Genomic DNA, 17,339 nt, shown 5'->3' with positions numbered 1-17,339 from the left:
AAAAATCAACAAAGCCAACTCTTTAATGGGTGTAATAAGGCGTACTATATGTGGAATACATGGATCTGACAACATTCACAGCTTTATACAAAGGATTCGTTAGACCACATCTAGAGTATGCCAACCAAGTCTGGAGCCCCCCATCTCATTTAACAGATAGAATCGATAGAAAATGTACAAAGGAGAGCTACCAAGCTAATACCTGGAATGGCTAATCTATCCTACCCCGAGAGACTGCAACGCCTGATATTACCAACATTGGCATATCGTAGAGCCGGAGGAGACATGATAGAACTATACAAAATCATGACCGAGAAGTATGATCCCGAGGTGTCGACTTTCATCACATCTAACAAGAACACCACCCCCACCAGAGGACACGAGCTCAAATTATGCAAACAAAGAACGCGCCTGAATATCCGGAAACATTCATTCCTTCACCGAACCGTGGATATATGGAACGACCTGCCATCGGAGGTCGTAATGTCACGAACAGTCCGAGCATTTGAACATAGCCTTGACCGTCATTGGAAGAACCAACCACTTGGGTATAACCACAGGGAAGCCATCGAAGTCACACATACTAATGGTCATTGATTGGACTTAAACGAAAATATCACATTTGAACATTTTAAAAATGCGATATACAATTAAGAGACACCCATATACGTACCAACATTTTTATACCACACTCATTCAATTCACAATGTTACTGTAATATAATTACTTATCATTGAACATCTGTTCTCTATGGAACTGTGCAGCTATCTGTAATGGACTCGCCAAAAAATACTCAGAAATCATGTTATTAATTAATATGTTTAACCAACTATATGTACTATTGTAACTTTTATAATTGAGCTGACAGCAGAGGAAATGGTACAATTTCCTACAGTCAGAATAAATTTGTGTATTTGTGTATCTGTGAATAGTTGATTTATAATTACAAAACATGTCCTGATTTTTCCATACTTCGTCCAGTGCATTTTTAAAAGTGTTTATGTTAGGGGACGATACTACGTTTCCTGGAAGGCTGTTCCAAAGTTTTGAAGTTCTGATAGTAAAATTGTTGCCCCTCAGGAATGTCCAAGATTGCTGTGGGAATATTGGTTTGGAGTTTCCTCGGTTGCTGTGCCTTGATGCCACATCTCTCCATAATTTTACAAAACTGCACGATTCTTTTATAAAGTTCAATCATATCCCCTCGCGCCCTTCTGTAAGAAAATGTTGGTATTTTTAGTTTTTGTAGTCTTTCTGAGTAGGGTAGATTATACATTTCTGGTAAACTCTTGGTTGCTCTGCGTTGTACAGCCTCGAGTCTATCGACATCATTCGCTTTAAATAGTCCGAAAATTTGATTAGCTTTTTTGATTTTCTCGCTTATGTGAATTTCGAAGTGAAGTTCCGAATTGATAATTACGCCAATATCGTTTTCCTTGTCAGATTTTTGGAGGTTGTTTCCTACTAGTTTATATGTCCCGTCAGGGTTTTCTGTGTTTTTCAGTTCCCGGCCGATGTGCATGTGTTTACATTTCTGTGGGTGCATTCTTAGAAGCCAAGTGAATCACCTCGTCCTCGCTCTTTTCTATTATTTTAAATATCTTAGTATCATCCGCGAACATTTACATACCCGAGTCTTCTTTATCTGGGAGATCATTACCAAATATAAACAAGAGATCCCAGAGGGATCTTGGCGCCCACCTTTGTACCATCTTCATTAGTTCTTTGTCAGTTCGATCTTTTCTCTTCTTTCCTCTAATCTGTTTGATCGAGTCATATTAACAGTAAATGCACCTTGAGGTAACTTTATACTGATGTGTATGAAAGCCAAACTTCAAAGTGAGTTTGTCATTTCACATATTTACTAGTACAGTACTTAATGTGAAAGAAATAGAATCGATCATTGCAATATGAGAAAGATCTGTTTAGTTCTTCTTTTAATCCATTTTGTTTTTATGATCAGTCTCAAAATATAACATACACAACGAGAGATCAAGGGGAACCTACATTTAAAATTTGAGAAAGATCCCTCCCGTACTTCCCGAGAAATAGCGATAACAAACTTTCACTATCAAAATCCAAGATGGCTGCCTGTCGGCCATGTTGTTTATCCGATCAGTCTCTAAAATTGCCCTGCACAGCTAGGACCAAGGGGAACCTACATATAAAATTTAAGAAAGATCCCTCTAGTTCTTCCGGAGAAATAGCGGTAACAAACCTACAATATCAAAACCAAAGATGGCTGCCTGTCGGCCATGTTGTTTATCCGATCAGTCTCAAAAAAATGCCCTGCACAGCTAAGGACCAAGGGGAACCTACATATAAAATTTGAGAAAGATCCCTCTAGTACTTCTTGAGAAATAGCGATAACAAACTTTCACTATCAAAATCCAAGATGGCTGCCTGTCGGCCATGTTGTTTATCCGATCAGTCTCAAAAGTTGCCCTGCACAGCTAAGGACCAAGGGGAACCTACATATAAAATTTGAGAAAGATCCCTCTGGTACTTCTTGAGAAATAGCGATAACAAACTTTCACTATCAAAATCCAAGACGGCTGCCTGTCGGCCATGTTGTTTATTTGATCAGTCTCAATAGTTGCCCTGCACAGCTAAGGACCAAGGGGAACCTACATATAAAATTTGAGAAAGGTACATCTTGAGAAATACCGATAACAAGAATTGTTTACGGACGGACGACGGACAACGGACGGACCACGGACGCAGGGTATTTGAATAGCCCATCATCAGATGATGGTGGGCTAAAAAAAGAAGGGGTCCTAGCACCGATCCTTGGGGAATTCCCGATGTAACATTTGTCTATTAGGAATACCCTTCATTTAGTGATACCTAGCGTTATCTTGTATGCCCGCAGCTTGTTTGCTAGGCGACGATGGGGTACTGTATCGAAAGCTTTTTGGTAATCCATGTACATATTGCTTCGGTTCATTTGTCCAGAACTTCAAGAAGTTGTAATGATGTTTATCTCCCCGATTTAATTCCATATTGCTTTGGCGAAAAAAGATTATTTGCTCTCATAAAATTGTGAAACTTTCTGACTTGCTTTCTCACCTTGTGGTACCGCGTTTTTACATCCGGGTCAGATGTATTCACGCCTTGTTTTGACAGTGAGTGTTATATATCTTCCAATTTGCATCTCGATTTTGTTGTCCTCTTTAAGTTTGCATCCCCGGTCGATTTTACTAATTTCTTTATTGATAGTGTCATAGTTTGCTTTGCTATAGCATTTCCTAGTTATGGGTCTGGTAGTCACAGTTACAATTGAATTCCAACTCACTTTGCGACTTGTTCCAATACAGATACTGCTCATGTTGTACTCTGTATTTTCACTACGGTGGTACTGAGATACTGTGACAGTCAGAAAACAAATGATTAGGGGATCAAGTTTCCAAGTATACATTACAAAGGTTCTGGTGCGTCAGGTGGTGTGTCTCAATTTCACACCAGGTGAGGTATTCCATCAAGTACAAGTACGATATCAAGGTTTAATATGACCTATTAAGACATCGTAATTTGGAACACACCTATTTTTAGTAATGTTGGGGAATCTATTCCGTCTTTGCGTATTGCAGAGTTATCTTCTCTTGGGAGCAGGTATTGATTGCTACGTCATTGGTTTGTGAGAGTAACGTCATCAATTTTTGAGAAAACGAAGCAATTTTCTCACACAAACCAATGACGTAACAATCAATACCTGCTCCCAAGAGAAGATAACTCTGCATATACATGTAGCATACTTTATAAGCAATTACATTTGTTTGACTGACACTTTAAAGTATAACACGAAGAAGATGATGTTATGTCAAGTGTTCATTTTATCTAATTTTTGACTCTAGTTTTGACAAAGAATCCAGTGCTGGCATCACAGGTTATAATAAATAAGTACATATTTTGTATAAAAATGATCAACTACACCTCAGCAGCAGATTTATAATGAAACAATAGGCTCATTGGCCTTAACGGTCACCCGAGTTCTACAGTATTAACTTTTGTTGTTGAAATATGAAGTGGAGATAATGATGTCAATCATCCCTAACAAAATATGAGTAAAATAATCAAGTATGATGTTCAGTTAAGTTTGTCAGGACCATGAGTTGATCATTCCTAGACCGAGTTTTAGTTAAATCGGCATATTAGAACTTGATTTTAAGTTTTAAATAGTTTTATTCCAAAATGGCAGCCGTGGCGGCCGTATTCGATTTTTGATCGACATGAAGAAAAAAAACCTTTGCCAGGACCATGAGTCGATCATTCATACCAAGTTTCAGTTAAATTGGCGCAGTAGAACTTGACTTTAAGGTTATAATAGTTATTTACCATATTGGATTTCTGATCGACCCGGAAAATAACAACACTTTGTCAGGACCATAAGTTGATCATTCCTACCAAGTTTCAGTTAAATCGGCCCAGCTGAACTTGACCATAAGTTTAGAATAGTTTTTCAAAATGGCGACAGTGGTGGCCATATTGGATATCTGATCGACCCGAAAAATAACAACACTTTATCAAGACCACGAGTTGATCATTCCTACAAAGTTTCAATTAAATCGGCCCGGTAGAACTTGACTTTAAGGTTATAATAGTTATTTACCATATTGGATTTCTGATCGACCCGGAAAATAAAAACACTTTGTCAGGACCATAAGTTGATAATTCCTACCAAGTTTCAGTCTAATCGGCCAAGTTGAACTTGACTTTAAGTTTGAAATAGTTTTCGAAATGGCCGCCTTTGCGACCATGTTGGATTCCTGGTCAAGCCGGAAAAAAACCCACTTGGTCAGGGAGTTGTCTGTAACATTCCCATGAAGTATCAATGAAATCCCTTTGACAGTTTTTCAACTTAAGTTGAAAATGTAAAATGTTAACGAACGAAGGACGACGGCGGACGAAGACGTATAGCAATAGTTCACTTGAGCTAAAGATCAGGTGACCTAAAAAGTAGCTTTAGATTAAAATAGTGATTTGTTAGGCTCTTGAGTAAGTATAACTTAATGTTCTGAGAAGGAGTACTTCAAGGAGCTCTTATTCGGCAAATCGGATCCTTGGGAGCTTAAACCATCATTTTCAATACTTTCTGCAGTCTGGCAACGTTGTTGAAAAATATGAAACAAATCTCTGCGTTGGCTAACCATATGGGATTTTTAGCATTGGAATGGACCCCACTTTTCTTCACGGAATTCCAGTCATTTGTTAGACTGTATTCTGTAGACGACCGCAAAGATGACAAGTGATTGCCTCTGTTCTGCCTTCTCCAGCAGAGTTCAGCACACCGGGTTTCGACATATCACTTAAGCATAAAACATGGACAGTGGTACAACATTATTTAAAGAAAAGTATTTGAACATTTTCCGTGTCCAGCCTATCTCTGTTATTTGAGGCACATAACTTCTTAGCCCTCGGGGGGCCGCTAGAGGATTTTCATGCCAGACTTGTAGAGAAAGGAAGACGTATTGGGAAAAATGACATTGAAATATTGTCGAACTTAAAAGCTTTATATCATCTTCACCAGATCAGCTTACATTCTTCGTCAGAGCTGGCAACCCTGTCTACAGTTCAACAGCTCTATCATCAGCGAAAATGGGACACACACACCATCAGTCCCCAGCTCAAGCCGGACACTGAGCATGCCCAGTCACACCCTCAGAGGGATGCACTTTCTGCTTAGGTGGACAAGTTGACAGATCTGATTGAAACGTTGCTTACTACAAAATACACCAGGGATAACCATCATGGAAAGGATAATACAGTATGTTACAAGTGTGGTGGCCTATGGACAAAATGCCCCTCACCCACAGACCTGCTGTCAGTTGTGTGGACAGTTTGGTCATATTGCCACATCATGCCTGAAAAACTTTCAACCGACTCGGCCACCTCCATATGTGTCGAGTATGCATATTGATCAGAACTCGGGAAACTTATTAACCCCGATGTCTGTCGGTCGCGTTCCCTCGGGAAGACCATGATAACTTGTTAGCGACATCGCAGTGCTGAACCTATTCGCGAAAGACACAGACTCTCATGCTACAGATTTCGCACAGCACAACTGTTCTGACACAGAGATGGACAACTCAAATTCTTCGATGGACAGTCTTACATGTGATAACTCTTCCACAAACGATGATTCTGCCAAAGGGCCATTCATGTATCTTCCTGTAAAGATTGGGACTCGAAATATTGCAGCATTATTAGACAGTGGCAGTAGTATTAATGTCATGTCAGAATATTTGTAACACTTGCCACCTAGTGAGAAGATTGTTACAAATTCTTGTAATGCTATTTCAATAGGTTTAGCTGATGCAGTAAAAAGTACAGATCAAATGTTCTGCAAGTGTGAAGGTCAAGACTACTTATAGCAAATGTACATTGAATGTTTATATTCTGCCTCAGACATCTCACCCTCTTAGTTCTGGCACAACTTTTATGCAAAAACTCAATATTGTTTTAGATTTTGGTCCTCTTACTGTTGGTTCTAAGAAATTGAAAGTTAGGTCTACTTGAAATTAAGCCTAATTCTGTGTGTATAGTGATGCGTAAACTTCCCTAAGGCTGTATGATAGGTTTACAAGGTGTTTGTTATACAAGCAAGAAGTCTCTGATAGCTGGTCTTCTGGTAGCGAGATCTGGTAACACCATATATCCATCAGTTCCTATTAAGATTTTGAACCCAAGTAATTCATGTATTTGTTGTACCTGAAAATAATGTGTCAGCTGATTTTGCTGCTATGGATAGCTCATACCATATTATACCAATGGTGCCTCTCATGTTGTAACAAGTAGTTTTCAAAATGCTGTCAATAGTACTGTTTACTTGGTTGGAGTCAGTTAATGCCAAGAATGTTGATTCAAATGTGAAAAATGTCAGCAGAAATATTGAACCCCAGATTATTTCTGAATCTATATTGTAAATAGAAATGTTGACCCCATCGTGAACACACTCTGTGTTGATCCCACTGATTCTATTGTAAATAGCAATTTTAATGTTGACCCTGGTGATGCCATGGTCACATTCACGGATCGGACGCAGGATTAGCCACGGATACGATCCGGCATCATTCGTGGCAATCTGTGGAGGTCCCTAGCTGTCCGTATTGTATCCTGGATCAATCGTAGTAATACCTGTATATCCGTGACAATTTTTGAACATGTTCAAAATTCACCAAGGATCAGACCACCGTACGATGTACATCCTTACTGATCCGTAGTTGAACGTACTAATTCGTTGTAGTCCGTAATAAACGGTAATTATCCGTACTTATTCGTAGTACATCTCCACCCGTAGCGGACTACCTATATAAACTATTCCGGGGTCATCCGTGAGTTTCCATCCGTAGTAGATCCGGCGAGACGAACCGTGAATGTGTAACCGGGACATGAGGCAGAGATATTTGCCAGGTTTATCTCATACTTTGAAATGAACAATGACAATTTTATCTAAAGACCAAGTTAATACTCTCAAACAATGTGTGTATAGGAATCATGATGTATTTGTGACAGATAAAAATCCTTTCTTAGGGTTTAACACTGTGTTGGAAAACTGCATCCACTTGAAAGCTGGCGCAGAATCAAAACTGCATAAACCGTACAGATTATCTCCAGACAAACGGGAAGTTATGCGTGCACAGTTGAACTTATCTTCTCAATAAAGGCATTATCGCACCAGTTGATGAAAAGGCCGATATATAGGCTTTCCCTTGGTGAAATTGTTTAAAACCCAAAACTGGCTTGAGAATATATGAAGACCATTTTAAAAGTGTACAATTGTCATTCTGTTTTGTAGATTTAGCAGGTAGTATAACAGCGTTTGGTTAAGTGTGTAGAAGTGAAATTCTATTTGTAGAACTACACTGTTTGCATGTGTGTAATAAAAGAAAGTGGTAATGTTTTAGCTAAATCATCGCACTTCAACTTAGAATTATACTCATAGTAGTTGAATTCGCATTTGTATTCATACCATGACCTTTTGCGATTCTAGATTGCAATTTGATCAAATACGAGTGCTTATTAATACAACGAAGTGTTGGTAAATGTGTTTCATTCTCTTCTTGTGGAAAACGCATTTTTTTATGTTTCACGCATCGCTTGCTAACAGAATCGCTCTATATAGTGCTCGAACGTGTTCTTACACATTTTATAGTTTGCTTCTACTTTTCTTATTGAATTGAATCATGTTTTACCACAAAATTGTTTGTTATAAAAGTATTATTTATACCCTTCAACATATCAAATATTGCAAAACTTGAAAAATATAAGTCCGACAAAAGTATGGTTAAATTCTTAAGACACGATAATATTCGTGTCTACTGGTAAATTCTCGTAACCATAAACAAGCATTTTATTTCCAATGAAGGGACCATGCACTAAAGATCCATTCAAAGCCAGTGTCAGTTAAACTGAATGTTCGTAGCAGTTTTATTCCGTCTTTGCATATTGCAGAGTTATCTTCTCTTTTGAGCAGGTATTGATTTTTACGTCATTGGTTTGTGTGAGAAAATTACGTCGTTTTCTCAAAAATTGATGACGTTACTCTCACAATCAAATGACGTAACAATCAATACCTGCTCACAAGTGCAGATAACTCTGCAATACGCAAAGACGGAATATCACGGTTTTTGAAGCATGTTGATGGTTCTTAGCTTGTTTCCAAGACAGTTTATCTGCACGTCAGTGAATCATTTCAGTATCATCAAAGCTGGTTGGCATCTCATTCAGTTGTTATTCATGTTTTGGCATATACACTACAAATCCTGTTTGAGATCAAAGACTTCTCTTAACCATCTAAGTAACCAATAAACCACATGTTAAATTTGTGATTATTCGAAAAGGGTGATTTCATTATGGTTAAATATGTTGAAGACTACCACATTTCATCATCTAATAGCTCCTTATTATGTTGATAAACTGTGCATTAGGCCACTGATCCGCACCGGGTTTTGTTACTGCTAAATCTATATTAAATGCTACATAGACGTGTCCATGCTAGTCAATTGTCGACAGTTCCTTCTGTGATACACATCATGGAGCGTACAGTCAAACTTCTTCTTGTTGTTTTTGTACTTTGCCTGCTCGAAGCGGAATGTTCACCACAAATTACAGCAGGGCAATCTACGACCACGCTAGAACAGCGAGTTACTGCACTGGAGAGAGAAATCGGTGGACTTCAGACACAAAATCAGCTGCTGGTGGATTGTGTTACGAATATGTCGTCTGACCAGTCCGACACTGTCAAATGTGCAAGGAAAATCGTCACGGCAGGCATCTCATGTAAGTGATTAATTGTAATATCATATAAACATATACACCTGATATAATCTTTTGGTTTTGCATTTGTTTTGCCCGGGCCGATGTTTCTTTAACGCGGCAATTATATATAAATGAATTATATGAATCTTCTATTGTTTCACTATAAATGTACCTTTGTTGTGCATGATTGACAGTGCACTAGTTAAGTTCTGTGGCAGGATATTGCAGTAGTCATAACACAATTATTTAGTCACCCCTGGGGGAACCCCAGTGGGGTCTATTAATTTCGGTTTCAGTCCCAGATTTTGACCTCTGTTGTCTTGGGCTGTTAAGTGCCTTGCTTCTTTCGGAATATACCCGGCGCTAATTACAAGCTCTTGGATAACTCAGATATCGATTTTCTTTTTAAACAGGAATAGGATAAAACCTTAAGGAGTATGAATCAGGCACCTTTGAGGTTCCCGAAGGGGTAAACTGTCGTATTATAAATTGCTATTGACTGATTTAGATATTTTATGTCTGACCAACGACTACCGTTAATATTTGCGTATAGTGCGCATTTTTTAAAGGAAAAAATGAAGTGTCAAGAAAGGGGTGTACACGATACTCGAGAACAATCCAAAACCAGTCCTTGGTCGCGACCATTTCTCGTAAATTTTTCAGGGATTTTCGGAAATGTTTTGAAATACGCTCGCAGCAATAAAACTACTAAATTCGTTGAATAATCCCTGATTGCATTGCCAATTTAACAATTACGAAAAGTTGCAAGTTTAAGTCATATTATACTATAGAATAGGATAAATAAACTCGAGTAAAGTAGGCCCAACTTTTCAGGACGTTACGTTGTGAATTGATAAATACCACGTATCGGGAAACATAACGAAGAATTGCATCGCATTTATCACTCTGTGGTTAAATTGTCGTTCTTGGGTAAAATCATGCTGAACTCTTTAACCTTGACAGTAGGATTGTGTCAAAACGACATGGTCAAGTGGCGAGTTTGTGTAGTCGAGGTCGGGTAATACTATTAACCGGCAGGAATTTACAAGGTTGGCATCCATGCGAAAAGAAACGATAATGATAAAAGGTTGAGTTTGAAAATAAAATATCAACGGGTTTAAAACAGCCAAATACATTCCGATCTTTTCTTTTCGAAGGAGAATTGCTGAAATCACTATTGTTTGGTGTTCTTCATGTCTCGCTAATTCGTCTGTTTGCGGTCCTCGACGGTTTGACTGCCTTTAAGCGTACACATTCTGCCGATATCGATGACCGATTCAGTCGGATTTGCAGACGATCAGAATTGAATCTTTTCTGAAACTTATTGTTGTGAAAACAACATCGTTATATTCCAATTACCTGGGCCCGTATTCATGAAACCGTTCCCATGCTCAAGTATGGGAGTTGTGCTCAACTGTTCTTTTTTTCAATGATTTGGGCTGAAACATTGAAGAGACTGTTTTCAATGTTTATATTTGACTTTTGATCGTTTGACAAGATTTAAGCGAGTTACAAGAAAGTAGGTTTGAGCACAGAATCCATGCTTGAGCATGAGAACGGTTTCATGAATACGGGCCAAGTTCTGCCCATGCAAGGTGATCGTGTCAGCCCGCGCATATCTCCCCGTATTCGAGGTGTCGGTCAACGCTAACGTTATATTTGCGACATGCTTTCTTATTAATTCCATGAGTTGGCATGTATGTATTTACACCTGGTCATTGTTTACCATTCTGATTGACAGGTGGAAATATATCCGTTGACTTGTAGCTTGGTAAATGATTTATCGGAAAATTATCATACAGAATATGATGGGGTGACTTTCATGTCATTCTGACTTATTTCTAGTTTTTTTTATGATAATGCCACGCTGCAACAGCGGGCCGATGTTTCATTAATGCGGCAATTATGTATAAATGAATTATATGAATCTTCTATTGTTTCACTATAAATGTACCTTTGTTGTGCATGATTGACAGTGCATTAGTTCTGTGGCAGGATATTGCAGCAGTTAGAACACAATGGTTTTCTTCTTCTTATGATAATATCATGCTGCAACAGTTGTTATCGGGGTTTTTCGACAGAAATGACACATTCTCTAAATATATGTTTTAACTTAATCAAATATGTGATACAGTTTTTGCGACATTTATGTAATAAATAGGTTTCATCTCGCTTTTTGTTTCAACAGTAGTGTTTGGTCCCTTGCATCATTGATGAGTCATAGAAGGACAAACTAGCTGTTTTGTCCAGTGTAATTATTTTTTTGGCAAACTGTATTTACAGTGTAAATTTATTACCAAATTTCATAGGTGCAATTTGGTGTGCGTCTTTCGTCCGTCTTTGTAAATAATAATGATGTATTTATTTATTTTAAATATTATTTACAAATATTGAAAGTGAAACGAACACGTGATTGCACCTATGCAATTTGGTAATATACAATGAGTAACACTGAACGATACAGCTGTTTCGTCCTCCTAGGACTCAACCGTAATGCGAAGGACCGAACAGTTTTAAATTCAAATTGTTCTAAGTAATCATTTATGTTCAAATCTAAACAAATATTGGGTCCAGCATAACATTATTTTTAACTTAATCCTGAAGAGTGTTTGTGAAGTCTCTTGTCACTACTATTTCTCTTACAGATGGACGGAATGTGATGTTTTCCGCCCAACTGACCCACACACTGTCCAGGGTTGCTGTAAAACAAGGAATAGTGTTTGACAGTCCTGTAACTAATGTTGGGGACTGTTACAGCGGTCATACAGGAGTATTTACCTGCTGTAAAGCCGGCACCTATGTTTTCTACTGGAGCATTTATACAACCGGAACACACTACGTACAAACTGAGCTGATGAAGAACACTTCCTCCATAGCAATCAACCGCTCGGGTGATGCCAACAATTATTCCACTGGAACTATGATGGTTCTGCTTCATCTAAATTTTGGCGATGAGGTTTGGATCAGAGTAAAATCCCGAAATCCTGCTACTTCAAATATTTATGCAGACAAATCGTCGTCTTTCACAGGCTTTTTGTTACAATGACCAGGCATCAAAGGAAAACGATTTGAAGGTTCCCGCCAGATAGCATATGGGCCGGATTTATCGTAATTGTTCGGTGTTCTGTTACAGTAAGAAGCTCTCATGTCTGAATCTGATTAATGCTGACTTGTTCGGATCACTTTTGAATGGCGTATTGAACAAATCGACATGTATATTATACGTTTATGAAGGCGATTTTACGCGGTTTTTAATTAGTGGGTACTTTAAATCTACGAATTTAGAGATCATGAAGTAATTATAAGTTTGACATAAAGGTATTCTCCGTATGAAGGAAAATCATGAAATTTGGGCCAAACGAAAATATATGATTTTCCAATTTATAACATTTTCCTTTGCAGATTGATTCAAGCTTGAAATATGGAATGTATGGAAAGATAACTTAAGTTAGAGGTATCAAACAAATTGTTTTAATTTAACGTCAGCACTTTACCACAATGTAGGTTATTCTTATAACCATCGTACTCTCCTAATCTTGTTTAATTTATTCATCACAAATTCTTTGAGCCTTTATGCAGACCTCAGTTACACCCCTTGGAACACCGGGGAAATTAAAAACATTTTATATCGCCCTATGGTTAATACAATGTTACTCAACCATTGCAACGAACCTACGCCACCTCATATCACAAATATAGGTTTTAAAATAAAAACAATGTATACGAATGTACATCTTGACTTCGTTTGTATCATGAGTTTTTATACAACCTCTACGTTGCAGTGTTTTAAAACGTTTGCCTAGGGGTTTTACCGCTTATAAGCCCGAAGACCCCTCCAGATAGACCATGCTATTGTAAAATCGAGAATTTTTTTTAGTGAACCATACAATACCTTGTCTATCCGGAACAAATCGTACAAATCCGGGACATACCGTTTGAAATCCGTAATTTAAACCTCGTGATCTATGTCTTTAAAGGATTTGATTTAGCTGATAACTTAATTATGAGACCCATTCGAATAACTCACACTTTTCAAACCGGGTAAAACCGTTAGTGAACCATACTAAACCTCATCAATCCAGATAAAATCTTACAAATCCGGGACAAACCGTTAGAAATCCGAAACTTAACTTCGTGATCTCTGTCTTTAAAGGACTCAATCTAAACATATCTCTGGCAGATCTTTAGCTCAAACCTACAGTTGCCTCCAATTTCCAATATTGTTCTGACGTTGGCGTTATTACGGTGGTTTATAAGGGTCTAGACAATTATAATGTCGATGAAAGGTATATAGATATATAATATACATATTTGTCAACTTAAAGGTCAATTCGTTTACTTGTTTTTTGACGGCTTGTTGATATTAAAATACATGTCAACAGAAATAAATCCTCTTCTTTACGAAGTTTTCTACAATTTATGCTCAATTTTATTTTAACATAGTACAATTAAATCGTGTATATATAACATATTCAATAACAACTTTATACCCTTGTACACCTCCATATTTTATGGATATACCTAAGGAAGTTCCTTTTTCCGGATTGATGACTACAAATGTACGATTTAAAATTGTATTGTGTATTTGTTTGGGCTTTAATGTCCTTGCAACAGCCACGGTCAGACAAAGACAGGGGCCTAGAGTGTTGGGTTCGGTTTGGTTTTATTTTGTTTCGCGTCCTTCTAACAACTAAAATCATTGAAGGATGTGCCTCCAGGTGTGTTGTGTATGTGTGCAGGAGACAGTGTATGTTGGGGTACTTGCCTCGTTGTGATAGCGCTGATCTGATGCCGACTTTTAAGTGCTATCCCACTGAAATACCATACCAAAGGTACCAAGCACAGCCAGGCCACATTATACTGACAACGGTTGAACAAGTTGTTGCCATTACCCCTAATGTTAAAGGGAAAACAAACGTGAGGTATTTCCAACCAAGGCACTAGGAAATAAAAGGTAGTTAGAAGTAGAGAGAAATATTAAGATCCCAAATATTGCAATTGGTGCAGCAGATTTATATTTATCGCTTTTGTGTCCTCAAGTATAGGGCACAAAAAACAAATCCTCCCAATATGCAGGGGGTTTGCTCATAAGTCGCCTCTCACGATACCTACAGTTGTTCACAGCAGGTGTATTCGTTTCTCGATCCCAAACCTGCAGGGGTGGGCCTGGACAGACATCACCTGAGAGGAAAGAAACCAGGCAGGGGGAAAAGGAAAAGACAAAGATCCCAAGTGTACCAGCGGATCAAGTTTAGTGTCATCCATTTCCCCTACGTAGAAGACTCTGAAAACCCTCGAATCTGCAGGGGACCACACATTAACTACCTTTTACGTAACACGTACAGCGGGATACAGCAGGTTCATTCTTGGTTTCTGCAATTACCCTCAATAAAAATTAGGAATTAGAAAAACTATTTGTCAGTATAATGTGACCGGGCGGAATGCTGTGCTTGGTGCCATCGACATGGTTTTTCAGTGATAAAGCACCTCTAAAGTCGGCATCAGATTAAGAAATCACAGGGAGGCAATTTCACGCATATACCCTGCATCCAGCACACTTACGTACAAGCATGCATACACAACACACATAAAGACACGTCCATAAATGACCTTAGCTGTTTTAAAATAGGACATAAAATAAAGCAAGAGGCACAGAGGGCCTGTATCACACACCTGGAAATGTTAGCAAAATTGAAGTTGAATAAGCTAGATGTTGAATGTTAATGAAAGTGTACATGTATTACATGGTAGTCAAGGATTATATTTATATGCAATTTCACAAAACCCTCTCATTCCTTCAGGAAAATGAGGATTTGAAGAAATTGCTATGTTTCCTCAATTGGGCCCCGCCCCTTTGCCCCCAGGAGGGCTATGCCCACCGTTGATACAAAATTAGGTCCCCTTTCACCCAAGGATGCTTTAGACCAAATATGGACATACTACTGTGTCATTCCTACAGAAGAAAAATGATTTTTAAGTTATTATTTTTATTTTCCTTATTTGGCCCAACCCCTCGCCCCTCAGGGGGTTCAAACCCACCATTTATACAAAATTGATTTCCCTTCGCCATAGGATGCTTCTGTTTAAATTGGGTCAGAATACCTTCATCCCAACGGGAGAAGAAGGATATTAAATCTATTTCTCTATATTTCTTTTTGGGCCCCGCCTCTCTGTCTCGAGGGGGGTCACACCTTACGTTTATACAAAATTAAGTCATCTTCACCAAAGGATGCTTTAGACGGACAAAGTCCTGTCATTCCTACAGCAGAAGAATGTTAAACAAATTGTTTAATTACCTCTATTGGGCCCCAACCCTAAGGCCCAGGGTTGGTCAGATCCACCATTTATACAAACTTGAATTCCCTTCACAAAAATTTGCTACTGTATAAATTTGATCATAATACCTTCATCCTAATGGAAGAAAAGGGATATTATAGCTAAACTCTATATCCCTTATTGGGCCTGCCCCTCTGCCCCAAGGGGGCCAAACTCAATGTTTATATAAAATTGAGTCCCTTTTGCCCAAGGATGTTTCAGACCAAATTGGGATGAAATCCTTCAATATCTATGGTAGAAGAAGGATTTTAAAGGTTTACCTCTATTTCTCCTATTCGGCCCCGACCCTCTGACCCTATGGGGGCCACACCCACCATTTATACAAAATTGAGTCCCCTTGGCCTAAGGATGCTCCTGACTAAATTAGGATTAAATCCCTTAATCTCTGCAGTAGGAGAAGGATTTTAAAGATTTTACCTCTATTTCACCTATTCCGCCCTGCCCCTCTGCCCCCGGGGGTGGGGGGTGTAGGTGGGGCACACCCACCGTTTATACAAATCATCGCACTTCAACTTAGAATTATATTCATAGTAGTTGAATTCACATTTGTATACTTACCATGACCTTTTGCTATTCTAGATTGCAATTTGAACAAATACAGGGGCTAATAAATACAACGAAGTGTTGGTAATACAAACAAGGTAAATTTATAAATGTTTGTAAAACATGTGTACATACTCTTCTTGTGGAAAAATGATTTTAGTCACCCCTGGGGGAACCCCAGCGGGGAGTATTAATTTTGGTTTCAGTCCCAGATTTTGACCTCCACTGTTTCAGCTTTCGTGTGTTTGCTTTTGTCGCTAATTACAAGCTTTTGGATAACTCCGATATCGATTTTTGGAATAGATCTAACATACAACCAAAAGGCGTTCCGAATTTCAAACTAAAGATGTTCCGAATATGAATCAGTCACCTTTGAGGTTCCCGACGGGGTAGACTGTTATATCATGTATTGCTATTGATTGATTGATATGTTTATGTCTGACCAATGACTATATTGGTAAAATTTCTTTTTAAACCAAATTAAATTTTGGAATAAAAATTTCAGGTAGAAAAGCTCAATAACGTCTCTTTTTCTTTATCATCTATTCACGCAATGACAAAAGAAAACGTCACCTAGCAAAAGGGCAAACTCGATTTGACATGCCGGGTTTGTGTTTGCCGCCGGCACACTACATTAAAGCATACGCGCAATTTGGCGGACACAAACAACATTTTGTATCGCTTTGCATTTCTCTGCAGTCCGGCGAAACTTCTAATCGAACGGCAGGGGCCGAACATGCGGGATTTAAGGGACGGACATTCGTAATCAGTAGGAAGGTGCGTAAACGGCACGCCTGAATCAAGTTCGTCCAAAGTAAAAAGTTTACGACATTTATGGAAATTGTTTTATTTTTTTAATTTACATACCATTTTCAGCCGTCACATTATAATTTCAAATGGTGATATGTTATAAATAAATGCGCCATCATTCAAACAAATATTTCATCAACATTCATATCCCGCCTGACAACGTTTACAACTTTAGGACACTTTACAACATAACACGTTACGGCAGAACTTGAAATGGAAAACCGGAAGAGTGCAGGGTCATGTAAGGTAAGTAGAACATTGCCATATTCAGAATTTATAATAAAAGCGCTCGACACCGTTTAATGTTATCGTTTCTGCGGTGTGGTGGCAGTGGTGACCTCGAGGTACCGGCAAAACATGGTATTGACATTGTATTCATTTTGAGCAAGATA

At 38.4% G+C, this 17,339-nt stretch overlaps 1 protein-coding gene across 1 annotated transcript; it reads left to right on the top strand.

Annotated features, from left to right (window-relative positions):
• The first annotated feature begins 8,959 nt into the window (after window positions 1–8,959).
• Window positions 8,960–14,878, top strand: LOC110450746 (caprin-2-like). Its single transcript, XM_021498428.1, has 2 exons — window positions 8,960–9,279; window positions 11,904–14,878. Exons 1-2 carry the CDS (start codon window positions 8,973–8,975, stop codon window positions 12,302–12,304), a joined length of 708 nt encoding a protein of 235 aa, XP_021354103.1. The 5' UTR covers window positions 8,960–8,972; the 3' UTR covers window positions 12,305–14,878.
• The last annotated feature ends 2,461 nt before the right edge of the window (window positions 14,879–17,339 follow it).

This window comes from Mizuhopecten yessoensis, unplaced genomic scaffold (genome assembly GCF_002113885.1).
Source record: "Mizuhopecten yessoensis strain PY_sf001 unplaced genomic scaffold, ASM211388v2 scaffold5467, whole genome shotgun sequence".
Taxonomy (NCBI): domain Eukaryota; kingdom Metazoa; phylum Mollusca; class Bivalvia; order Pectinida; family Pectinidae; genus Mizuhopecten; species Mizuhopecten yessoensis.
The sequence above is the reverse complement of the archived record's forward strand: the minus strand, read 5'-3'. Positions and strand labels throughout refer to the sequence as shown.

Bases quoted from the DNA above. Each gene is read 5' to 3' on its own strand.
- LOC110450746 (XM_021498428.1), top strand. From the start codon at position 8,973: ATGCTACATAGACGTGTCCATGCTAGTCAATTGTCGACAGTTCCTTCT. The intron at 9,280-11,903 runs GTAAGTGATTAA...TTTCTCTTACAG, and splicing joins CGTCACGGCAGGCATCTCAT to ATGGACGGAATGTGATGTTT.